The 27,105-nt window shown below is 41.9% G+C and overlaps 1 protein-coding gene across 1 annotated transcript in view; it reads right to left on the reverse strand.

Annotated features, from left to right (window-relative positions):
• Nucleotides 1-27,105, reverse strand: part of LOC128120201 (protocadherin Fat 4-like) — an 85,864-nt gene that overhangs the window by 17,508 nt on the left and 41,251 nt on the right. The window contains 1 exon segment of the mRNA XM_052753894.1: nucleotides 117-248. Coding sequence (XP_052609854.1) covers nucleotides 117-248 — 132 coding nt within the window.

A 27,105-nucleotide genomic window follows, 5' to 3' on the forward strand; every position in this document is an offset into this window, starting at 1 on the left:
GCAAACTAATAGATGCTGTCTGGGAAAGAACACAATATCCATAACCTTAGAGCTCCCAGCATGTACTTCAGATTCTGTAAGTCACTGCTATTACAGATTCTAAAGACATGAGCTACCTCATCAGCATCCACAGCAGTCAGCTGCATAATCTTAGACCCATCTCCAATGTTCTCTTCCACAGTGAGGTCCAGAGTGTCTGTTGGAAACACCGGTGGGTTGTTGTTGATATCTTGAAGTGTTATTTCTACCTACAAAGAAAAAGGAAACAAAACCATACATGAGGGCTCTACCCAAAATGCAGACCCGGAGTCCATGCAACTATCCTTCCCAAAATGAATCAAAAACAAGCCAAAAATCAGGACTCCTTGAAGGAAGAATATAAAATATTCATAGGAACAAATAAGGCCAATCAAACAGCATCTGACTTGTTGATGGTAAATGATTTTAAATGGTCACAATGGAGTTCATACTGGAAAATGTCCCCGAGAGTTGTCACTGCAACTCCTTTAAAGATCTTCCCGAACTAGGGACCATCTATCTTGCAACCCATGATGTCAGGTGACAGTGGAGGTGATATAAACAGTTTTGCCAGAAATGTTTGCACAGTGTTAACTAACGCCTGTGGGAAGTAATGACAGTCACACATTGTTTCAGGAAGCTCTTGAAATTTCTCCATGTAACATCAACCCTCTAATTTGGGAACACAAAAACTACACACTTTCCATCTTGACTCCCATTTGCAGTAACAAAAATGCACCAAGCCCCCCTTCAAAAGCCACGTTCCAGAAATCACAAGTATGAAGTGCTTCTTTGAAAGATCTTAGAGCTAATTTTCCTACCTAAGAGACATTTTCTAAAGTAAAGATCTACAAAGTCTGAACAATAACTTCCAGTCCCTATGTTTCTTGTCTGAGTTGGGTGTGAGAATTAGAGCCTCTGAGAAGAGGGAAGAGAGCTGCCAGTGTAGAAGATCACAAATTAAATCAGGGAGAAAACTCACCCAGCCAGTCAGCAAGGAAGTATTTCTCACAGAATCGGTGTTCTGTAAGAAGCCATTATTCATAGCTATCCTGTGAAGACCCTATCAGATCCAGGGGTTAAAATGAGAACTGAGGAGAGAAGGGGGCCAGCAGAGAAAATGGTTTCTCCTCAAGAGACACAGGAAAGGGGAAGAGAGCATTAGGTGGGCACAATGTCACTCTCTGACCCAAAATGTTGGGGAAAACTCAGACAAATTAGACAACTAAGTGGATGAAAAATTGATAAAAAGAAAACAATATACAGAATTTAATATCTAATAATTGCTGTGAGTCTCGCTCTACCTTTAGTGGAAGAGATTTGCTCACCAGCAAACAGTTCAGCCTCTCCCAGGCAAAGGCAAGAGAGGCCAGCAGGAACCCGCAGCTTCCCTGTCCACCAGTGAGGGCTCTCTCCACCCTCCTTCTGAACATTACAGTTGCCTCCATGGCAGCTGTAAGAGGCAACCAGGCATCTGAAGGCTTATAAATGCCATGGGTCTACAAACAAATTGGGCTCTGCCCCTCGCCCAACTGAACCTGAACACTTCATGTCTCTTGGCCTCTATCCCTCATCCCAAAATCAAGTTTACATAGGAAAACTTAGAAATACACACACACACACACACACACACACACACACACACACAGAGAGAGAGAGAGAGAGAGAGAGAGAGAGAGAGAGAGAGAGAGAGAGAGAGAGAGAGAGAGAAACGTCTCCTGTGGCTGAAAGCTTCAGGCGTTGGTCCTAACTTTCCATCTTGTTCACCACTGAATACTCCAGGCTTGCTAACTCACCTGGAGATTCCCCTGTCTCCACTTTCTGTCTAGTTCTGGGGAATCTGGGATTACAGATGTACTACAGTGCCCACTTTACTTCTAGGGATTAGGACTTGGGTCCTTACCCTAGCACATCAGGTTCTCTACCCCCTGAGGTATCTCTTCAAACCCCCAGAACAACTAGAGCACAATTAGCTGCCAGTGACAGATCTCAGATCCACAGTGGCCCTTCATTTGTTTTTTAAGGGAAAATACAGAAAGTATTTTTCAACTTGTACTCTCTCCGTTCAGGAATCTGATGAACTATTTTTGCATTCCAGATAAATCATTATTTATTATTGTTCCATCTAAAAAAAATCAGATTTAGAAAGAAAGAGGTCTTTATGTTAATTATGCTTTTGGATATATTTGCTAAACTTCCAGTGATAGATTTCTGTGTTTTATATGATAGTTCAAAACAAGCCTTTCTACATCTTCATCCAGGCAGGAGATTAAAACAGTTAACATAGGAGTCAAGACAGTGAGCCAAGCCCAGTCCTTTCTGTACTCGCTGAGAGAAATGACTGCACCAATGTGAAAAGGCAGCTCAGAGAAATCCCCAGTGTCAGGAGACAAATTTCTTTTCCCCAAGTTGTCAACAGTAGGTTTCTAATTGGGGAGGAAGGATTTCAATGTCTCAATTTGCATATTCATCTATAAGCACCTTTCACCTTTTCCCTTAATGAACAGTGTCTTGTCCTATTTTCTCCTGTGATGTTCATGGCTAACACAGGCCCAGCACTTCATAGACACCAAAATGCTGGATGATAAATGTTGGAGTGAGTGAGCATACCACAGGCAAAGCAGTCCAGATTGCAGAAGAGAATAATTTGTGAATGTGTGAAAATGTGTTTATAGTTTGGCTATATTTTTTTAATATCACTCACTGTATTTGTTGGATACACACAGGTTTTCATAGTAACACACTGTTCTGTACAACTTGCAGCTGACATGCACCGTAGTTCTGGATTGTTACTAAGCCCAGGGCCTTCACACCCTCACACCTGACTCCCGTAAAGAAGGCTGTGCATGCTTGTGTATGTGCACATGCATGCGGGGACACACACACACACACACACACACACACACACAGCCTAAAACAATGTGTGGCATGTGTGCTAGTTTGTTATAACTATTAAAATACACAAGCCTGTTAGCCAGTTCATGCACTTAAGGCATCATGAAGCCTGTTTCAAAGTCTTTGCCTGCATGAGCCTTTGCAAAATGATTCTCAATGAGTGGAGAAAATCTTTTGTGTCCTTTTAAGCTTATAGAATGTGTGGCATGATGTGGGATGGTCTGTATGTCAAATGTGTTGCTGATTGGTCAATGAATAAATCACTGATTGGCAGTGGCCAGACAGGAAGTATAGGCGGGACAAGGAGGAGAATAGAGCTGGGAAGTGGAAGGCTGAGTCGGAGAGACACGGCCAGCCGCCATCAGGATAAGGAAGATGTAAAGTACCGGTAAGCCACAAGCCACGTGGCAAGGTATAGATTAATAGAAATGGATTAATTTAAGCTGTAAGAACAGTTAGCAAGAAGCCTGCCACGGCCATACAGTTTGAAACCAATATAAGTGTCTGTGTTTACTTGATCGGGTTTGAGCGGCTTGGGACTGGCGGGTGAGAGAGATTTGTCCAGACTGTGGGCCAGGCAGGAAAACTCCAGCTACAAATGGCGTCCAACGTGGTGGCAAGAGTTTCCACCTAAAACCTGAGAAAAAAGATTCTAAAACGGAGCTAAAAACAGCTTCCTAATTGTCTCTCTCAAATGAGCGGCAGCTGCGGGTTTGAGCTACTGGCGGGTTGCTGGCGTGCGCGCTCGACCTGCAGTATGGCGGGAATGAGGCCTCTGCAAGTGGCACATTAAGCTACATTGTGGATTTAGCCTTTGCTAGTACAAAACAAAAAAGGAGGTTTCTGGGCTACACGCTGCTTGGATAAAAGCATAGACCCACGATAGAGCTGGCGGAAAACTACAGTACCGCCGCCATGTTGGGAAACTGAGGTGGGCGGAGCCAGCAGCCACAGCTGATGCAGCTTAAAGCAATAGACTCACAATAAGACAGATTCAGATGTAATAGTTTAAAATGTGTGTAAAATATACGTAGGCTTGAAAGAGACAAAAAAAAAGGTGATATATACAGTATAGAAACAAATACATGGTTTTAAAAAATAAAGTCTTTAAAGAGACAGTAAAATTAATATAAAAAATAAGCCACGTAGAGATGACTATTACACAGAGAGTCTGGATTGTGTTGTCTTTGGGATTCTTAACTACAGAGAGATATTTGATTGTAAAGGAAACTGAGTTAAACCAGTATGTATATTTTAAAGATACTTTGACTTCAAAATTTGGATGTAAGGATATGTTGCTTTGGAAAAGAGTCTCTTTTGTTTCCACAGAAAGCAAGAGGCTATGGATTTGTTCCAGAGTAAGATACATCAGGTTTGACCAGCCAAGACCCCCTGAAAGGTCTCCGATGACACCATGGTCCAGATGATCCAACATCCAGAACCGTTTCAAGACAACTGGCTCAGATGATACAGCCTCACGGACTACTCCATGATTCTAAAATTTTCTTTGTTTCCCCAGAAGATACAGCGCCCCCCTCCAGCAGGAAGTAGTAAGAGAAGCTACGCCCAAATTCCCAAATATACCAAGCTGACTTTGGAGATGTGTAAAGGTTAAAACCTTCCTTTTTAAGAAAAGAAAAGGGGAAGTGATGTGGGATGGTCTGTATGTCAAATGTGTTGCTGATTGGTCAATGAATAAATCACTGATTGGCAGTGGCCAGACAGGAAGTATAGGCGGGACAAGGAGGAGAATAGAGCTGGGAAGTGGAAGGCTGAGTCGGAGAGACACGGCCAGCCGCCATCAGGATAAGGAAGATGTAAAGTACCGGTAAGCCACAAGCCACGTGGCAAGGTATAGATTAATAGAAATGGATTAATTTAAGCTGTAAGAACAGTTAGCAAGAAGCCTGCCACGGCCATACAGTTTGTAACCAATATAAGTGTCTGTGTTTACTTGATCGGGTTTGAGCGGCTTGGGACTGGCGGGTGAGAGAGATTTGTCCTGACTGTGGGCCAGGCAGGAAAACTCTAGCAACAGTGGCACACTGAAAGTTCAGAGAGCTATTCATTTATAAAATGTATTAACATTTAAGAAACCTGGAAGAGCATCGTGCTCACTTCCTTTTATTTTACAGAGAGCGTGAGTCAAGGCATTGAAATGTCAAGTGCTTTTATCTAAGGAAAACAATGAGAGGTCACAGGGCCAGGATCCATTGAATTTTCCGCAGTTGAGTGTAGAGTCTGGAATGCTGAGCTGGTTTGATGATGTGCCCAAGGCCACTGGTCTCTGCCCTTAGTTTTAAAGCAGAAATCTATCACTCAAAACTTGTCCTTTGTGGTGATATATTGTGTACCCTAATAAAATCTGCCTGAAGATGAGAGGACAGAACAAGTCATTAGATCAAAGGTAGAGGCCAGGCAGTGGTGGCACACACCTTTAATCCCAGCACTAAGAAGGAAGTGAAATGGCTGAGTGGAGAAAGGTATATAAGGCATTAAGAGACACGAACTAGAAGTCTTTTCAGCTGTAGCCCTTTAGACTGCCAATTCAGAGACATTCAGTCAGAGGATTTGTGGAGTTGGTGAGGTGAGAAGTAGCTGTGGCTTGTTCCTTTGTCTCTCTGATCTTTCAGCATTTACCCTGACATCTGGCTCTGGGGATTTTTATTAAAAGGCCATTTAGGATTTGTGCTACAGTCTTTATTCAAAAATAACATGAAAATTATGTTTGAGGAAGTTAATACCTAAAGAGATGCATGAAGAGCCAATTGGTTAAGAAAGTGAAATAGAGAGAGAAAAGAAAGGAAGGAAGAGAGAAGAAGGGAGGGGGAGGGAAGAAAGAAGGGAAGGAGGGAGGAGAGAATAGAATAGAAAAAAAGAGAGGAGAGGAGAGGAGAGAGGATTTTATCCAATTATCCCAAATTTAGGATATTTCATCTGTGGCTTGTGGAAAGATAGATATTCAGATAGGTGTGTCTTCAAGTTCAATCACTCAGTAGGAAGTTTGAGGTGTATATTACAATACAATACAATACAATACAATACAATACAATACAATAGAGCTGTAGTGTAGATACAGGTATAATTGATTGCTTTTCAAAATCAGAAAGATCTGCTTTCTTCCTAAATGTTGAGATCCTTTTAACCATTTCAGAAATTACTGACAGCTAAATAGTTGGAGAGATAGAAAGTACACACACTATGAAATAGCGAGCCACACTATGTCAGGGCAGAAAAGGCTGTTGGCTGAGCGGCAGGCATAAGACAGAACATCCCTGCCACTTTGTCTCTGTGGAACTAACACTTTAATTAAATCCCATGTGTACTATTAGATAGCTGGGTTGTATAAATTATGGAAAGCATTGCATCAAAAATAAAAATTAGAGTTCACATGCATATGTACTACCTCTATGGATATTGAGGAATTACATCAAGATTATATAAAAGTACAATTTTTAAGTATTTTATAATTGTGAATGTGTGTGTGTGTGTGTGTGTGAGAGAGAGAGAGAGAGAGAGAGAGAGAGAGAGAGAGAGAGGGAGAGGGAGAAGAGCACACTCATGTGCATGCACATAGATACAGTACCTGCAGAGCTAGGAATGGAGTTACAGGTGATTGTGCACTACTCAGTGTGGGTGCTGGGAACTGAACTCAGGCCCTTTTGAAAGAGTAGTGTATTCCCTTAACCTCTGAGCTATCACCCTAGCCCTAAGAGTACAACTTTTAATGAATTGTTTTTGCTAAAATATATCTCAATAATAGAAGGTTATAGCTCTAAATTTTCTACATCTATCCATATGCTGCTGAAGTTGGTAGAGACTAAGAAATGCTTATTCTAAATGCTTAGGGTTGGCGCTTTCCTGGTGGGCAGCTACTTCTAGAATTGGGGATATTTGTATGGCTGTGATGACATACTTGGGGCAAGAAACTCAAGTCTAAATACCACACTCACTTTGCTTCATAAATACCCTCTAAACATATATTTTATGGCGTATTTTCAGTTTGCCTGTGTCTCGACTGCTTCCCAGAGGCAAGTGTGAAATTTTCCATTTTTGGCAGCATTTCCATGCTCCAAACACTGTGTGTTTTGAAGTACTTTAGATTGTCAGAGTAGAGACATTTAGCCTGTCACTGAGACTCTCCAGTTCCCAAAACCGTTAGTAACACTCAAAATAGTGACCTCTAGATTCTAAGATTTGGAGAGGATGAATCTGGCTTGTTCATATTTACTACTTATCCCTTCCTAACAGCCTCTTCCTTCTAGGGACGTGTCCTTAAAGCAAACCTGTTTTTAGGTTTCTGCAGCAGGGGCTTCCTACTGGAACATGAGGAGTACACTGATTGAAGCTGTCTTCTATGTCGTGATAGCTAGACTTGCCCCAATCCAGCTGCTCTCCTAGCTCCTTTGCATACCTCTGGCCACCAAGTGTCTTCCTGGTGGCATTAAATGCACTGTGATAATTTACTGACACCATGCCAGTAATGATGGCTGAAACAATAACAGAGCTTGAGACAAACATCACTGCGACCTGTGCAGAAGGGGTTCCCTTTGAGAGAGCATGTGGAATCCTCAGTGGGACCCAGCGCCACGACAGGTGCAACCAAGCTGGTAGCACAGTGAGCATGGCCCACACTAGGCCATCAGACTGTCCCTCCAGGGACACTTTGCTAAATGAGACCTAGGTGATAGGCATGTAGACTGGGTATGCACTACTGAAAATCGCTGAGGAAAATATTCTAGTCTTACTCTGAACACAGTTTTTATTTTTATTAGAGTGATGTAGATGCTGGAAAACTACCAGCTCCTCTTCTGTATGGATATCCCAACCCTCTTTTGTATGGAGGTCCCACCCCTCTTCTGTATGAAGGTCCCACCCCCTCTTCTGTATGGAGGTCCCACCCCCTCTTCTGTATGGAGGCCCCACCCCCTCTTCTGTATGGAGGTCCCACCCCCTCTTCTGTATGGAGGCCCCACCCCCTCTTCCACATTGAGGTCCCGTTGATCCACTCCAGGATCTATTCAGTCCTCATGTATGATCGGTCACTTCCTTCGGCTCTGAAGAGGAAAATGCCACCTTTCCTGCCTGACCTGAAATATCATGTGGATTTTACATTTCCCAAAGATGTCTGGGCTCAGCTGTGCAGAAAGGCCAGGATTGCTGGGACACAGGACCTGACCATCTACCCAGGATACTAGAGAGTACTGTTTATTACACAGCCAGCAGGGGGACTCATTAGAAACACAGCTCTGGGTAGATAATCAAATTTAGTTGTAATGTGTTAATATCGACTCCGACTAGAACCAGATACTATGTGATTTATATTCAATGGGATTGGCTCATTAATTATGCTCTGTGAGCCCCTGGGAGCAAAGATTAAACTCATATGAAAGCCTACATTTGCTATAATACCCCTCCCCTCAGGTGCTAATTATCAGCCAGAACTCTAGCATTCTGCTTTAGTTTTGTTTTCAAATTTGGTTATAGATGAACTAACCAGATGGCTTCATCAATAGAACAAAAATCCAAGCCCTGTTGACATTGTAATGTGTGGCTTTGGGCTCTATGTACTTTTGCTTCTTAAAACGAAAACTAGCACAGCTGTAAAGGTTGGTGCCAGGGTCCACCCAGCTGCTTTGATTGTGTTCTTCAATCCTTTTCCTCTTTGGGGTGACCACTGGGAATTCTGTTGCCATGAGTCTGGGTGAAGCTTTCCCTGTGTTCTGAACAGTTCATCGTGCTACAGAGCCAACATGCATTACAGTTCGCGTGTGACTCACATTTTAGTTATGAGAAGGTCTTAACAAGGAACAGCTTACATTTAAATGCCCAAATGTCAGGACCGCGGTGTTTGGACTGTGGAGGCACACAAGGTCATGACAGTCGATGAGCAATACTTTCAGGTATTTATTTATTTATCGTGTAGAACCGACCTAGTTCCACAGTCTGCGGTGATAAGAGTGTGTGTCTCATTTCGACGGCTGACTGGAATCCTGATGGAAGAAATCAGACTTTGGAGGAAAAACTTCACATCCCACCATGTAAGAGCCTGGCAGGGGCTGTGTGTGAGCTGTTAGGAAAGCCAAGCGGAGCCACAAAGTTTGTCCTACCTCAGTGAACCCCACACTCTTGAGATCTGAAACCTGTTACAGGACCAGAAGCTATTGAAGTCTCAGAGGGCACCAAAGAGTAATTCTATATATTTAGGCATCTTTTTTCTTAAGATTTATTTCATTTGCTTTTTCTTTTAAGTGTATGAGTTTTGTGCATACCTGGTGCTCAAGGAGGCCAGAAGAGGGTGTTAGATCCCCTGGAACAGGAGTTATAAACAGTTGAAAGCTGCAATGTAACCATTGCTGGGAATGGAATCCAGGTTCTCTGTAAGAGCAGTCAGTGAGTTCTCATAACTGCTCTCTCCAGCCCTGAGGTATCTTTTCCACTTTAGAACTGAAGAAAGCCAGGCGTGGCTGTTTAGAACCATAATTCCCAAATTCGGGAGGCCTAGGCAAGTGGCAGCCCAAAGAGTGGTCAGCCCAGGCTAGAGAACAAGACCCATCTTAAACCAGACAGCTGGAGGAAAATTCTGTGAGACTGGAAAAATGGTTCAGTTACTGACCTTCTTTTCATGAGCATGAAGGCCTGACTTCAACCCAGGATCTGTGTGAAAAGCCTGGGCAAGGTGGTGGGTACTTCAGGTCTGGGAAGATGGAGATAGCTGGCTTCCTGAAATTCCCTGGCTGGCCAACCTAGACTTTGGGCAAAGTCCCAGCAAGAGACCCTGTCTCAAGTAGTTTATAATAATAATTATCATCATTGTTATTGTTGTCATTGTTATTATTACTATTAAAAAAGTGAATCACTTCGGAGACCCAACACCCAAAGTTGTCTGACATCTACACACAGGTAGGCACACACACACACACACACACACACACACACACACACACACACACACACCTCTGTTCACACACAAACTTACCCATACATGCACAGCTGCACACACACTTTCACATAACACACATATTCATATACAAAATGCAAATGCATTAGGATTTTACTAGAAAATGAATAGTTAACTGTCATTGCATCTATACATTGTTTTACAGAAAACACTTTAGTAAAAGAAATACGATTCAGAAGGTAATATGCCTGCTAACAATGAAGGTAGTAGTTGATTGCTTTGGGGATGCAAGGCTATTATGCATTTCTGCATTTGAAACTTTGTCCAGTATAAATGAAATTATAGGTGCAGGTAGGCACGTGTCCATTACTCCACACAAAGGTGACTTGTTCTCGTCCAGTTATTCCTGAATATCAGGGAAGAGGGAACATGTACCTTTTCAATTCTTTAGTTTCACTTTTAAAAGCAAATTGGAAATCACATAAAGAGCTTCAAGACACAGCTTATTACCCATATATGCAACATGGATGTGACCATGCCCAATTAAATTTCTCAAACCAAAGCCATTATGCTAATCTCTCACCACTAAAGCTCTCCCAGCAGTCAGGAGCATATGTTCTTGGAATTTTGATGCATTTCTCATAGGAAAGGAATACTTGTAACAGACAGACTTGGAGAGGAGCCAGTGATGATGAGGGTGGCCAGGGGTACAGGCACAAAGCAATTATGTCCATTCTTCAGGCAGCGTGCTTTCCATAGCTCACTAAGTGTGTGGTGACACAACAAGAAGCCAGGGCTGGAGCGCTTTCAATACTGTTCAAGTCAGAACCAAATAAGGAGTTCTAAGGCCACCATACGCAACCACGTCAACTTCTCCTGAAATCAAAACTGCATAATTTCTACATTTACCCAGATTCTTACACATGCCCTAAAGTGCATGCAGAGCAAAAGATGGAATAAAAGATGTGTGGTTTTCATGTGGAACTTAAGTAAATTTTTATGTTTCTTCAAAACAAACACTCTGCAAAGGCATTCCAGAATGTTCTTTTTGGTAGATGTTGACCTGAGTAACGGAGACACATATCAGAGGGAAATTTTAGTAAAAAGTAAACAAATGAAACAGTTCTGTCAAGATTTGTGAACCCACTTTTTCCCTGCTTAGTGGGCTCTAGACATCATGAAGCAGTGATACTGTCCCTGCAGACTCCTGAAGGGGTGGGAGACAGCTCAGCCTATGAAGGGCTTGCTTCATGAGCATGAGACCCTGGCTTCCAGCTCTAGAACCCTTGCAAAAGAAAGCCAGGCATCATGGTTCTTGCTTGTTATGCTAGAGCTTGGGAAGCAGAGACGGAGGCCCCTGGGACTTGCTAGCCAGCTAGGCTAGCCTGAGTGATGTGCTTCAGCCAGAGAGAGACTGACCCAACAAAAAGCAAAAGTGTATAAAACCCGAGGAACAACAGCGAATGTTGTCCTCTACACACACACACACACACACACACACACACACACACACACACACACACACAGAGCTACACACACACAAGCCTACTACTGAAAAGTGAAAATGTCAGGCTTGTATTAAGAGCAGAAGCTGTGGTTATTCATCGATTGGCTGACTGGCCCCTGTTCTTCACCCCTCTCCAAAAATAACTACGCGTCCCTCCCACTAACCTTGTTATTTCTCCCAATGACTCCCGACTAGGAGTTCATCTAGGACACTCCATTCGAATGGTAGGGTAGTCACAAATGGAGAAGCTTGAAATGTCCTTGAACTGTTAGTCTCCTGGTACCCGGGAAAAGGATGGTGTGTATTCAGTGGAGCTGTCAGAGATGAGAAATCTGTAGCCCAAACTAGAGCTTCCTGCCTGAATCATAGCCTAGAGCAGCCACACTGACAACTACCCAGAGAGGCACGAGGAAGTGCATTCCTGTCACACTGTCAGGTACAGGGTTCTTCACTGTGAAACAATATTGAGCCAAGCTGAACAGGTGCATAGAGGAACAGAAGGGATCTACTCCCTGAATTGTTTCCATAAGTTTAATCTTCTAAGTCATGGTTGATGAGACACAATAAAGAGAAAAAAGCCAGTGGCTCATGACCTGAGGTATGCCTGGTACTCGAGGTATATTTTATTGCTCTGAGCTTGTTGATAAGCTCTATCGCTGTATGTAACATGCCAGTCTGCTCTCCGCTGCCTGTTGTGGGGATGAGGTATGGCAGAAGTGAGTGTGTCATGCCCCCTGTCCAGGGCAGCCAGATGAAAGCTCCAGGATAGCTGAATAAACATTGTTGATGTTGAGCATGATACCAACTAAAATGTCAATTTCCACAGAATGGAGGGGTGACTCAAAGGTGCTAAAATGTACACTGGAAATGACAGCCTTTTCAACAAATGGTGGCGAGAAAACTGGACATGACATATAGAGAAATGAAACTAGAATCCCCATCTCCCACCCTAGATAAAAACTAACTCCAAATGGATCAAAGACCTTGACATTAGATCTAAAACTTTGAGTATAAATCAGGTAAACAATTCCACTTACAACAGCCTCAAAGAAAAAAATGATTAAAAAAATACATTGTAATAAACCTAACCAAGGAAGGGAATGGCCTCTATGATAAAGACTACAAAACATTGAACAAAGAAACTGAAGAAAACAGAAAGACCTCTCATGCTCACAGATTACAGAAATCGAAATCCTGAAAGTTCTATCTCCCCCACAAAACAAGGGCAGATTCCATGAATCTCCATCAAGTTTCCAGTGACATTCTTCATGGAAATAGAAGAAAATCTTAAAAATCATATGGAAACACGAGAGAGCACTGAGAAGGAAAGCGATCATGTGCAAAAGGGATGCTGCTGGTGGTGTCCCCATGCCTGATCTCAATTTACACTGTAGAGCCATCGGAATATAAACAACATGGTACGGGCACAAACGCAGACTCAGTAATAAAACAGAATAGAGGAATACACATGAGAATCTGGACACAAGGCCACACAACTACAACCACCTATTCTTTTAGATACATGACAAAGATACACAGTAGAAAAAGACAGCATCTTCAACAAATGGCCCTTGGAATCCTGGGTAGCTGCTCATAGCATGAAACTAGATCCTTATTTCTCACTCTGCTTGGAAATCAGTTCCAGATGGATCACAGGATTCAGTGCAGACCTGAGAAGCTGAAAGTGATAGAGGAAAGAGTGGGCATGCGCTTCCCAGTCCAGGCATAGGTAAGGATGCTCTAAACAGAAACCCAACAACTCAGGAGATACAAGTAATAATCAACAGGTGGAACCTCACAAGACTAGACACAACAAAGGAAGCTGTCAAGTGTAGAAACAACCTACAAAATAGGGAAACAACACAATTTTGAAAACTGGGCCAGGAATCTGAACAGAGTGCTTTCAAAGGAAGGAATACAAGTGGGAAATACACATTAAAAATATCATCAAGACCATTAACCTGGGAAATGCAACTTGAAACTGTCCTGAGGAGCCACCTAACTCCATTCAGAGTGGCTAGCATCAAATAAACAATGGACAGTAAAAGCTCTCCAGGATGTGGGGAAAGGAGAACACTTACCCACTGATGGTAGTAATGCAATTGATGCGGCCACTATGGAAGTCAGTGTAGAGGTCCCCACACAGCTAGAAATAGATCTTTCATATGAGTCAGCTATTCTACTCTAGGACATATACCCAAAGAATTATATATCCCTCTCGCACATTCCTATTCACTGTGGCTCTATTCACAATAGTCCAGAAGGGCAAATAGCCTAGATGTCCATCAACTGATGAGTGGCTAATGAAACTGTGCTACATACAGGCAGTGGAATTCATGTATTTCCACTGTAAGAAGGTGTGCCTTCCAGCAACACACCATTCATTAGGCTAGATGCTCTTACAGAGGCACAGAGAGAAAATGGGAGTCCATCTGAATGCCCTGAATGTTAGACAGTGTACATGGCTTGAATCCATAAGGGAACTCAGATCTTATCAGTACTTGGGCCAGTTTCATAAGGCTTTAGTACTAGAGCTAACACCCTCTCCATCACTGAGACTTCAGTGCTGCCGGGAAGCCCAGCACACTGTACATATGTTAGATACTAAAAGCAAGCTGCAGGTCTCAGCCTCTAAGACCCCAGACCACACGGGCCTTTGTTCTTTCACTGTTCCGCACTTGTTCATGTTACTCTTCACTCCAGGTTACACATTCTCACACAGCCTACCAGGCTGTGTGACATTGCCAGGCTCATGGATAGTGCTTGGACTTCAGCACCTGTCAGCACTCTGTGGTGAGTGAGAATAACCCTGTATGTTGTTCAGTGCTGGGCAGCTTTTTACTTTATTTTGACCAATTAACTGAAAATCACTTTGGTGTAATAACACCACATAACAGATTAATGTTGCCTCTCAATCATATACTTAGTCCTGAACTCTGGGCATCTCGGTGAACTCTGCAGTTAGAATGGAAATTCTGAAGCCATAAAGCTTCAATGAGGGTTTTACACTTCCACTGTCAGCTACACTTTTATGCACTTCTTCTCACATCAGGAATTTGACAGGGATGCCCATTCTCCATGCTCTTACTCAATAAAAGGCTCAAAGTCTCAGGCTATATCAGTTAGACAGGAGAAAGATATAAAAAGAAGAGAGAACAATCCCTGTCTACACGTGCCCTGGTTCTTTACTTAAGAGCCCTACAGAACCTACTATAGTAAACACATTAATCGCATTGCAGAATGCAAATCACTAAAAAAACCAAAGCTTTCATTTGCACCAACCATGTATCCCTAGAGCAAGAAATTAAGAAAAATAATCCATTCATAAAAACTCCAAAAGAAGTTTAATACACTTGACCAAAGAAGAGAAAGACTGGACAGTGAGCATTTTGGCACACTGAAAAGGGAGTCAGAGAAGGTGCTAGAAGATGGGAAGACCCCCCTATGCTTCTGGATGGGCAGAATCAACATTGTGAAGATGGCCTTACTACCAGGACAAATGTACAGATTCAATGGACAGTTTATTTACATGGCCATTTGGCTTTGATAGCCCATGTTCTTCTCATCTGAATGCAGGAGGAAAGGACAAGGAAGCATCTAGAATGTGGAGAGATAGGGAAGTGTTCAACAGGGGGGAAAGATAATGGTAAGATGAAAGGCAATTTCAACTCCACCATACAGAGTAGAAACCTACATCACAAAGAACCAACATCACTGTCATGCCTGTAAATCTAGTGTGGTCCTGTCACCTCAGCCCTACATTGGTTTAGACTCATAGATCTCAGATCTCAAGGGCCAAGGCAGCAAACCTGTCAGGACCCTGAATATCCATTCCAGCTAAACAATATGTGCTGTGTGTACATAATATAATATTATAATACTTGTCACTCAGCTTTAAAGAGAAGCCAAACTGATACTTGCTGTAATATGCACAAAACAGATCTTATCCAAGTGACATGATCCAGCTACTAACCTATTATAAGACAAACCCCTTCCTTGTGCCTGTCACCAAATCAGTCAAAACTCATCAGAGTAGGGCTTCAGTGTCAGAAGCCAAAACCACACAGGCAGCACATAGTGATGACCACTACAGAGCCCTGGGAGGGTCCTGAATGTCACTGAACAATATATTTAACATTGGTTAGAATGGAAAGTGCTAGGTTATGTGTATTTTATCAGAATTTTTTTAAAGTGCCATGGCACATTCCCATCATTTATGTTGAAGCAGGAAGGAAGGAAGGAAGGAAGGAAGGAAGGAAGGAAGGAAGGAAGGAAGGAAGGAAGGAAGGAAAGAAGGAAGGAAGGAAGTAGACGTGGAAATCGCCACAGGAAAATCAGGAGCTTTTGTTCCCTCTGTGCCATCACTGACTGCAATGCTTTTTCATGCTGAGACAACTGTGCTCACACAATTTTGAACAGTAATCAGTGTAGTGTTGCTGTCCACCAACCCAAGCACTTGGAAATGGGAGGCTGGAAGTTTCAAGACCATCTTGAGCTATATCGCCAGTTTGAGGCCAGCCTAGCCTACATGAGACACAGGCTCAACCAAAAGAAAGGGTTTTACAATTAAATTGGGATAAAGACACAGCTGGTTTACCTGAAATCTCATCTCCCTTGTGCCTTCCAACCATAACACACGTGTATCCAGTGTCTGCCATGTGTTCAAGTTTAGTGGGAAAGCAAAAGCATGGTCTGGGTGGATCTAACACAAAGAGACATACTCATCAAATATAAGAAATCTAGCTAAAGCTGTACAAAATACCCCTCCTTGACGCACTCATTTGTGAAGAAATTGGAGGCTATATGGGGCCAAGCACAACATTCTTCTTCTGTCACGCCAAAGTGAAATCTGACCACCGAAGTCTACAGGATGAATAAGACAAATAAATGAGACTCTAAAACCACTCCAGTAATACTTGGGGCCACAAAAGCATGGGGAATATGATTACCTTAAAAAGTAAAGTTTCCACAAATTCTCCTAAGAATTCCTCAGCAGGCATTTGGCTATGGTCCAATTTTTCCTTAAAAAAAGAAGAAAAGGCTTTGGATATCTTCCTATCTTGACTTTCTAGAGAGATTCAAGGTTTTGCCAAAAGTCAAGTGGGCATGTGGTGTATTTTTATTCATACTTTAAGCATTCTTAATTTGCACTCAGTTTTCAGTTTCAAAATCAAGAAAGTCTCAAATTCAACCTCAAGGAAAGAGTTAAATTTCATCCAATGATATGCGTGTGTGTGTGTGTGTGTGTGTGTGTGTGTGTGTGTGTGTGTGTGTGTGTGCATGTACTCTAGGGAAATATCATAGACTCCATGGCTTCTCTCCAAAGACTCCACCAAGTCAGTCTCAATGGCTCTGTTCCAGTTCTGTTCTAAAATATCTTTCCAGTTTGCATTTCTTTTGTCTTTTCCATATTTTAACAACATAGATGGTTTACTAGCAATGTTGTGAGGTCTGGTGTGGGATGTTCTGTATGGCAAACGTGTTGCTGATTAGTCAATAAATAAAACACTGATTGGCCATTGGCTAGGCAGGAAGTGTAGGCAGGACAAGGAGGAGAATAAAGCTAGGAAGTGGAAGGCTGAGTCAGAGAGACACTGCCAGCCGCCATGATGAGAAACAGCATGTAAAGATGCCAGTAAGCCATGAGCCATGTGGCAAGGTATAAATTAATGGAAATGGATTAATTTAAGCTGTAAGAACAGTTAGCAAGAAGCCTGCCATGGCCATACAGTTTGTAATCAATATAAGTCTCTGTGTTTACTTGGTCGGGTCTGAGCAGCTGTGGGACTGGCAGGTGAGAGAGATTTGCCCTGACTGTGGGCCAGGCAGGAAAACTCTAGCTACAGTCTCCCTCTTAACCAGTGACATTAAAAACCAAGGTAAATAATCACAAAATGGCACTGGAGTGAAACGCATCCTTGGTCCCTAAGAACTTGCACAGCCCCACCTCAGACCTGTATTGGTCCAACCTTACCATTCCCCCCAATCCTCCCAACCCTTCCTCCCAGACCTGCACCAGTGACAGGAGTTCTTCGACAAAGTGAAAGGTCACCTCAAAATCCTTCTTTTCTTTGCCAAAGTGTTTACCTGTAATGCTTAGCATGTCATCCTCCCTCCAGAAAGCTAATTTCTATGCTAGTAATAAATACTACAAGATCTACTAGGAAAGTCCTATGAAACAGAAGCAGACAGAGCATAGGCCTGGTGGGGCTACATTATTCCACACCATTAGGTAAGAAACTGCCTTTGCACTCTTGTCCATAATACCTGTCTACCTAAGATGGATACACACACACACACACTGTTTTCTCCTCTCTGATCATCAGTCTATTGCTTCATTATATCTGAGATGATAACCAATACGCAAATAACAATTTTTTTTTAAAAAAAAGGAAGAAGATCTTTTTAGTTATGTTTCTGTGTGCCTGTGAGTGAAGGTACCCCTGGAAGCCAGAGGATGGTATCAAATACCCTGGGGCTGGAGCTGCAGGTGATTGACAGTTACCAAGGGTAGTTGCTGGGGATCAGACTCCTCCGGTCCTCTGCAAGAGCACTGTGTACTCTTTTCCACTGAACAATCTCTCCAGCTGCACCAGTCACACCTCTTGGAAAGCTTGCTTATTACCATCTAAGTGAGCACCTGCATGCACAGCACTCAATGCCTCCTCTGCCATGACGATTTCAGTGTTATTTCTTTGGTTATATTTTGAACTAAAACAGAAATTCATTTTCCTAATTGGAAATTGCATTTTCCTATTGAGTTATGAGGGCTTCACAACTTTTATATAAGCTAATCAAGTATGCCAAACTACAAGACGATCCTCCTCTCTGTGGAGGATGCTGTCACAGCTGGATCCCTCCAGTAGAACTTTGTGTGTTTAAGGATGTCCTCTTTTATTAATTTATTTTTTTACTTAATAATCATTTAATTCAAACAGACAAATACATTCTCTATCAATAGTAATTTTGAATATTTTGCTCATAAACCCATTCTGTACTCATTCATGGAATTGGCTGGACATCTGTCTCTGTAGCCAGCTTCCTAACTGAAGAAAACCTCTGGCCAGGTTTGCATTCGTATATTTAAAAAAAAAAATGTTATCCATTTTCTCCATCTTATCAAATGAGGAACCATTTCTCTTCTAAAATCCACCAAACTTTGGATCTCTCACCCTTGAAATGATATGTCCACTCATGACTTAAGTGATTGGAAAACACAAAAGAACAAGAAGACTCAGTTTTCTGTATGGAAAACCTTCTCTGCCCACATCTCACCTCTTCTTCCTTAAATTAAATCTATATTAATATACATCATCTATGATACCTCAGACAGAAGAGTCAGGCACGTCAGATCCTGTGTGACATATCAACAGAGTGAGTTGCCCTTTCCCTGGACAGCTTCTGCAGCTACCAATAACTCAAATTTAGTCAAAAAAGAAAAGAAAACTTTATAGTAACGGTTGAGTTACCTGTCTCCTCTGTTTGCATTTCTCTTTAAATTGCTTCACAGGTGTTGAGTGAGCATGCCAGTTGCTTCCCATATTTCCAACTGCACAGCATCTTTCCTAAGTACACGATGACATTCTATTTCTCCAGCCTCTCCTGACTCTGCTGCAAGAGCAATCCTGATGATTGTCCAGGGCTGATCTACCCATGCCATTCCTCAGAGGAAGGTGCCAGGCCCATTCCTTTATTTCTCCTGTGCTTTATGCTTCTGTGGTTTCACCACCCTGAACGGCTTCGTATGTAGCACTTCCCTAGAAGCTTGGCTAAGAATGGACAAAATCCTGAAGAATAGAGACACATTCACCATGCTTGAATTCCCCTCAACACCTAAAAGACAAGGACTAACTGAAATGTCCATGCCCTGTGTGCCATGCAAACAGTCCAGATGTCCTTCTTGCTCATCTTCACATACAGATTGTGAAGGAGCTCCTGGAAGACAGGTGCTATCCCTTGGGTCCTTGGACATGACAAGTCTGATTAAATTGCTCCTCAATTCATTATTAGCTGAGAACTCATGACTTCAAAGTGTGTTGTAGTGAAGAAGTAAGAACAGCTAGTATGCAATCTTCATTCCAAATTCCTTGATAAGGCACTGAGGTCACTACATGGCTTTATATCTCTCCCATCCATACTTTGGAGCAGGACAAAAGGAAGATCAGAGGGAGTTGATGGACAGGGAGTTGACTGAAGTCATGGAGAGAGAGAGAGAGAGAGAGTGGATTATGGTAAGTGGGATGTGAACCAGACATGGTGACTCAGGACAGGGGAAGGAGTTAAGAACTCCCCAGGTGTGAGGCGTTTACCTAACCACCCCCACAGTTCCCCAGAGTTTTCTTGAGTGCGAGCAGCAGGAAATATTGGATAGAAGGATTTATTGTGGAGAATCTTGCGGAGATAAACAGATAGAAAATAAAGGATAGCCTCGAGAGGGCCTGGAACCTATTCCAACCGGCCCCGACTGTCTCTGCCCCAGGGATTTTATAGAGACGCCAAGGGGTGGACGCCAAGGGGTGGAGCAAAAGACCTCCTCCCCCAGCACGGCCAAGTGCAGACCATCCCAGACACCTGCACTCAGGCCCGTGGTCTAATCATCCTCTATGCGGACCTGCTGGGTAAAGCCACGAGGAACCCGAGAATGGGCTCCCACAGGTCCCCCTTTCTTAATATATAAAAAACAACTATTAATGGCTTACAGCAATCTCCAAGCTGTTACACCTCCCAGTATGGGAGTAGAGGATGATAAAGATGGCATTTCTCTTTTGAATTAGGTCCAAGGTGACTACAGCAGTCTTAGCTGTCACAAGCCCTTTCTAAGCCAAAAACTCTTAAGGTGACTACAAACTTAAAGAATCCCTTAGCTTCATCATTACCATTAACAGGTTAACATAAATATTGCTATACATAGTCACAATTCTCTCAGTCTTACAACACAAAGCAAACTCTTAACAGAACCATTTGAATTAGCATATATGGTGCTAAATATAGTTAACAATTTTCTCCGTCTTACAACTTTAACTGTTAATCATTTGAATTTTCTTGCTAACAGAACATAGGAAAACTTCAATGTATTCACATCAAACTTAAATATTTCCTTAACTCCACAAAACCAGGGTGCATTAATATCAATAGGGTAAATATAATTTCTGCAAACATAATTCAACCTCATAACTCCTCCTTTTCTTTATAATTTTTTAAACAAAATCTCAAACCTAGTTAGAAGACCCAAACTTTTTCCTTTAAACAGTTCCATTTGTAACACAAAACCAGTCCCAGAAAACAGTTTCTGGGTCATTACTGTAAGTAAACTCAAAATTGTCCCATTGCAATGAAATCTATTGTTCAGTTCATTAAGTCCTAGAATTCAAATGATAAATTCTGGTACTAGCCTTCCAAATATGAAGAAATCCAGAACCAAAATCTTTCTGTAGTTTTATCTCATTTTAAGTTCAAAAAGTTCAAACAAGAAATAAATTCTGGTATCAGGCTTTCACTTCCAAATATGAAGAGATGTTTTTCAACCAAAACTTTTTGCAGTTAACAATTTTTGTTCAAACAAGCATCACCAAACTTTTATTCTCAAGCCAGAGACCTTTTTAGGTACAGTAGTATTCTAAACCGCACCGTTTTTGATGTTAGCTCAGGTTTTTCTGTGTTGCATTGGTTTTCCACAGATCTCAGCTGCGGATGCCTTGTGCTGGTTCTGGTGTCTGCCATTCTTAGCTTCTTAGCAGCTTCTGGAACTTTTGAAAACCGCTCAGACTGCCTGCTTTGCAGTCTGCTAGGATACTAACTTCTTTATCTCAGGTTCTTTCACCATATACAATAAGAATAGACTCACACTTTTTACAAACTCACATATAACTTTTTTTGCAAAGCATTTAGACTCACATTCAACATTTACATGTTTTTAAAAACTCACATATAACATATTATCATCTACTTATTTATACTCCTTAAGGAAACTATAGAACTACTTTAGCAAATATATTTCTTATTACTTCTTATATATTTCTTATATTCACTCCATCTTATTCTTATTTAAACTTACATTTACAACTAGCATCTTTACTTCTTACAAGCTTATTACTATGTCTTAAGACTACATTAGATACTTCTTGCAAGCTTATATTCTTAAACGAACTCTATAGATCTATTTTACAAACTTATATAGGGCTACCATTAGCATATATTTAACTTAACAAACACCTAAAGATTTCTTAACAGAGATCTAACAAGAGAATTTTTACAAACTCACATATCTTATTTTCATCTTTTTCTATTTCTTACTCTTAATTATTATCACTATCTCTATTAAATTCTCTTAACTAGACAGGAAGTACGTACATCATTTCTAAAGTTTAGAGTTTATAGTCAGCTTTGTTATAAAGCACTGGAATTTAGTGAGTGTTGTTGTTATAGAATTGTGATAGTTGTTGCTAGGGGACTATAACCTTCCCAGGATGATGCCACACTCCAAAGTTGCCAGTTCTCTCAGCCGTTCCGGACCGGCAGAGATGCACTGTCAGCGGTAGATGGTTTTTAACTAGAGGCTGTCCCTTCACCCAAATTCATAATAGTCCCCTAAGTGCTTCAATTCAGACAAACATTTCTATTACAGCAGTACTTTTGGTTCCTTCTACCGAAAAACTTCACTTCACGCTGAGAGTGAAATTACCGTATTTAGTTGCTGTAAAGCTCTTCGCCAAATACTGCACAGCTATTAGGTGATATAAAGTATTTTTCTAAAGGAACTAGTAAAGCCACAAGTGGCACAGCTCTGAACTGTATTTAGTATTTTCACCTCTTTAGCTTTAACTCCTGATGTTATTAGCAGCTGTAATATTTAGCATTGATTTCTTATAAGGAACTTTCAGATGAAGCAACTCTTTTGTAAGACAGCTAGATTTTCTGAAGTTTGTTTCCCATCTATAAAGCAGTCATTTCATTTTGAATGCCTGTTTCTTATCCCCTTAATTAGATTTGCAAAGGAATCACTCATTGCAGGCTGTTTGTTCAAGAGGTAAATAATTTTTAATTTCACATAAGTTTCTTCATATCTAAGACAACGTTCAGTGTATAAACTGCTTTCCCTTGCTTTAAGGATTTTAAAGTGGCTTGTTTGCTCTTAAAGGTAGCCCTTTGTCACCCAACTATCATAAAATCTTTGCACAGCTATTAGGGTAAATAAGGCATTTTACCAAAGGAGCCCCAAACCGTGAAGCACCTAGTTCGTATCCTTACAATTTTTAATTGGAACTGACACTTAAACTCTTAGATGATTTTCCTCCTTATTCTTTTAAAAGCTGTATTTTTAAGTTTACCATGAACGTATTTTCTAGCTGACAAAAGTGTTTCAGGGCAATGTTGCCATCTTTAGTGGAAAAACTACCTTTTCCAGAATGCATTTCCCTTATATCAGTCCATAATGTTATCAGTCCCTTAAATCATTCCTTTATATCATTTCCCTTATACCAGTCATTTCCCATAGTTCTTTTTGGGTCTGAGAGTCAACTGGTTCTTTTACCAGACTTGCTTACAAATTCTTGCCCAGGAGGTTTGAACAAAGTTTTTTGCTTTTGCAATGGGAGATTTGAACAAGCATTTTACATTTTCAATTATGGGACTTTGGGAGGGTTCTGGTCTCTCCTTAGCTGGCTTTAACAGATGTCTCTCCTTCATTTGACACTGGCCCCCAAATCAGAACTGCACCTGCCTCATTAGCCGGCATTGAGACTGGCATTTCTGATAGCAACTTTCCTCGGGGCTTGTGTTTGCCTTAGCCAGTCAGTGAAAAACATTCACAACAGAGCTTTTCTATAGCTCCTTTGGAGAGAGTTTCTCCCACTGATCTGTCTCATTTTGCTTGTTCCTTCCTTCCCCAGATGCAGAGCTTCAGCTATCTGTCTGCAGCTCTGTACCTCTGCTAGCTGCCTTTGGAAGTAGGAGCTTTTTTTCTCCCCCCGAATCTGCCTCAAATTCTAGCAGCTTTTCACAGGTCATGTATTTTCTGGGGAGGAATATGTCCCTTCTGTTTCTTTGGAGTCTTTTTCCCAGACAGTTCCCAGTTTGGTCTCAATTTATTCCCTCTACCCCAGAAACAGTTTCCAACACTACAGTGGTGGCTTTCCCTGCTACTGAAAGTAGGGCTTTTTTGTCCGTTTGTTTTCGGGGTCTGCATGGTTTGCGTACAGACTGAAAATCTAACAAGGGAGGTTTTTGCCATTTCTAAACTCCCATTAGGACAGGTGTTTTGCTTCATTAGGCCTTCACCTGGCCCAGTCCCCCAGTGGGTTGTGTTTGCTTGTCTGGGTGCTCAAGGACAGAGCTTATGCCAGAGGCAATCACCCCTTAGGGCTACACTCCCTCATCTCAGGGAGTCAGTTGAAACAAAGCTTTTCTCAAAGAGGTGCTTTCTCTGACAGAAAAGAAAGCTTTACTCCTGGATAGTTCTGTTCTGCCCTGGCTGGGCTCTTTCCCCAGACAGCGTTCTGACTCAGCAGCATGACTGCTTCAGACACAGTTCAGCTTTACTGTTTTCCCAGAAAGGTCCTTACTTTGATAGAAAAGCTTTTTTTTCAGATTTCTTTTTGCAGCTGTGGACCTATAAACCCGAGACTTGTAGGAAAGCAGGCAACTGTGCTGTTCCCACTGGCTTTAGTTTTGTTTGTTCATTAGCAGTTTTCCCCTGGGCCCTGCACCTTCCTGCCTCAGCTCTGTGCTCCAGGAAGTTTACCACTGCAGGAACCCTAGTATCCCCGAAATGCACCCCAACTCAGAGACACTGGCCAGTTGCCTCTGGGTTTTTGGTCAGAAGCGAGAATACAATGCTTCAGGGGATCTTTGCATTAGGATGATTAGGAGCACCTTTTCATTCTGAAATGCTCATTCAGAAACAAAACCCTTGATGCCTCAGCTCCACTGTAATTGAAAAGCTTGGCTTTTTTGCTTTTCTCGGGTAAAGTTTCCTGCCCTTTTGGGCTCTCCATAGCTCTTCACCCACACTCTCCCAAGTGTTTCCCTCAGGGTACTCTGACCCACTGTCTTTTTACTAGTTTGAAGAGACAGAGCTTAGAAGAGGTTTTTTAGGAACTTGTCCCTGCCTCCTGCATTGCAGGGAGGATTTTTAAAGCTTGAAAGAACTTAGGTTTTGCTGTCTTAAGAGGTTTGTTGTTTTCCCTTAGAGCTAATCACAGGTGGTCTCCATACTAATATCTTCAAGTGATTCTAATTTGTCCTTCTGAGAGAGAAAGTTAAAGGCTTTAGTTTTTAAGTTTGAGAGCTTTTGAGAAAGATTAAGTTTTTTAGAGAGATTTTCCCAATTTTTCCAAGAAAAGCTTTTAGTTTAAGAGAAAGATTTTTTCCCCAAGAGAGAAAGACCAACTTTTCCCAAAACTTCCCAACTTTAAACTTTGGCTTTTTACACCCCCATTTTTGCCTCAGGGAGAAATCACTTTCTCCTGCCACTTGGACTTAGCATTTCAGCTGTCCCCAGGTCAAAAGCTTCCATAGGAAACTTTTTCTTCCCCAAAAGCTCAGAGAAGAGTTTTACTACCCGTAAAGCCCAAAGAAAGATTTTTCCCCCAGTTTGCATTCAGAGCCCCCAAAGTTAGAAAATTGAAGAGTTTTTCTGTCTAGTTGCCTTACTTATTTTTTTCCTACACAATCTTACACTTCTAAGTTTTTCCTACACTATTTTACTACCCTATGCCTTATACTTATTTTTCACAGATAGAAATTGAGAAAGGGATAGAAGATAGAAAATTTTGACAGAAGAGAATTGTGCTGCAGCATTGGACATCCTTCCAGTCCGCTTTCCTTTTCTCTCAAGGATAAAACCCCTGCCTCTCAATAATATATATATAAAAATATATATATTTTCCATAACACCGGCATGCCTTTCCACTGGCAGGGCTGACTCAGCACTTTCGCCAAAAACTCTGTAATAAAACTATTTTCCTTTATCTTTAGTCCCTATTATTTTGTTTTTAGTCCCTGTTCATTTGTCTTTAGTCCCCCCTTTTTTTTCTTGAGTACCTTTTTTTCTTTTTTCTTTAGTCCCTGTTCATGGCGCCATTCTGTGGGGCATTTATCCAACCACCCCCACAGTTCCCCAGAGTTTTCTTGAGTGCGAGCAGCAGGAAATATTAGATAGAAGGATTTATTGCAGAGAATCTTGCAGAGATAAACAGATAGAAAATAAAGGATAGCCTCGAGAGGGCCTGGAACCTATTCCAATGGCCCCAACTGTCTCTGCCCCAGGGTTTTTATAGAGACACCAAGGGGTGGAGCAAAAGACCTCCTCCCCCAGCATGGCCAAGTGCAGACCATCCCAGACACCTGCACTCAGGCCCGTGGTCTAATCATCCTCTATGCGGACCTGCTGGGTAAAGCCATGAGGAACCCGAGAACGGGCTCCCACACCCAGGCAGTGGGAGAACTGGAGCCAGACACAGACTAGGAGAAGACTGTGACAAGGCATGTGGCGAACACTCTGGATAAGCAGGGACCAAGGTAATGCCAAGATGAAAGGGAGACAGTCGGACCTCAGCACACCTGTGTGAGGTGATGTGAGGAACAGTTGTCTAGTGGAAAGACAGAAATCCTCTCAGGGGAGTTGGATAGAGCACCCCAGTAGACAGGCAGCTCTCCACCCAAGGGGGAGCACAGTGCTTTGAGAATGAGAGTAAAAGGTCTGAACTTGGAACTGCTCCTTGAAGCTCCAGGTTTGAACCTGTAAGCAGAAGATGGTCATGCAGATTGGGGACTCAGTCAAGTCCTTGCCATCTACACATGAGGACCTGACTTGGTCACCAGCACCCACGAGACAGCCAGTGCTGGTTGTGTGGAGACAGAAGGATCCCTGGGGCTCTGTGGACAGCAAGACTAGCCTATTAGAGAGTTCCAGGTCAGTAAGAGAACCCATCTCAAAAAGGAACATGGAGGGAGACCAAGAGAAAGGGGGACATCAACCTATGGTTTCCACATACACGTACAAGATAAATGGCAAGGAAATAAAACAAACAGAAACATACAAATAGACAAATCCACAGAGCCCTCATCCCCTGAATGCTGATGTGACATTTCATTGTGATTTCAGTTGAGCCTGGTTTTCTGTGACAGGTACTCTCCTGTCTTTCAATTTTCCCTGTGAAGCATCTTCATTTGAGGCTGTATTCATGCCAAAAGGAAGACGGCTCATGCTTTTCATTTGAAAGAAAATGTAAAAGGCTGAAGATATAGCACAGTGACAGAGTGCTTGCCTAGCAAAAAAAAAAAAAAAAAAAAAAAAAAAAAAAAAAAAAAGCTCTGTGTTTGGTTCCCAGTTCTACCAAAAAAAGGGGGGGGGGGACAATCAAACACTGATTAAGTTTTTTTACAATGGGCTGAAGCTATTTTATCACTTTCCAATATTTTAAGGTATTTTTATGTGTATGAGGGTTTGGTCTGTGTGCATGCTTGATGTTACAGAGATCAGAAGAGGGCATCAGAGTTCTTGGACCTGGAGTGAGCAGTCAGGTGAGGGCAAGGAATTGAACTCAGGACCTCTGGAAAAATAGTGCTTCTAAGTGCTGACTCATCTCTCCAGTTTAATAGTAAGTGAGCTACATTCTTAAGTGTTATAGATCTTAGATTACCTACCCACCTGTCTAGTAGACTGTTTGCACTGGAAGATTTACATTTGAAGTAGATGTGTATGCTTGCATGTGTGCCTATGTGTGTGCATATAAAAGTTCCTTTAGAGGAGATGCCTGGGGGATAACCTGTCCTTAATATGCAT

The sequence above is a fragment of the Peromyscus californicus genome, unplaced genomic scaffold, assembly GCF_007827085.1.
Source record: "Peromyscus californicus insignis strain IS unplaced genomic scaffold, ASM782708v3 Scaffold_28__1_contigs__length_665956, whole genome shotgun sequence".
Taxonomy (NCBI): Eukaryota; Metazoa; Chordata; class Mammalia; order Rodentia; family Cricetidae; genus Peromyscus; species Peromyscus californicus.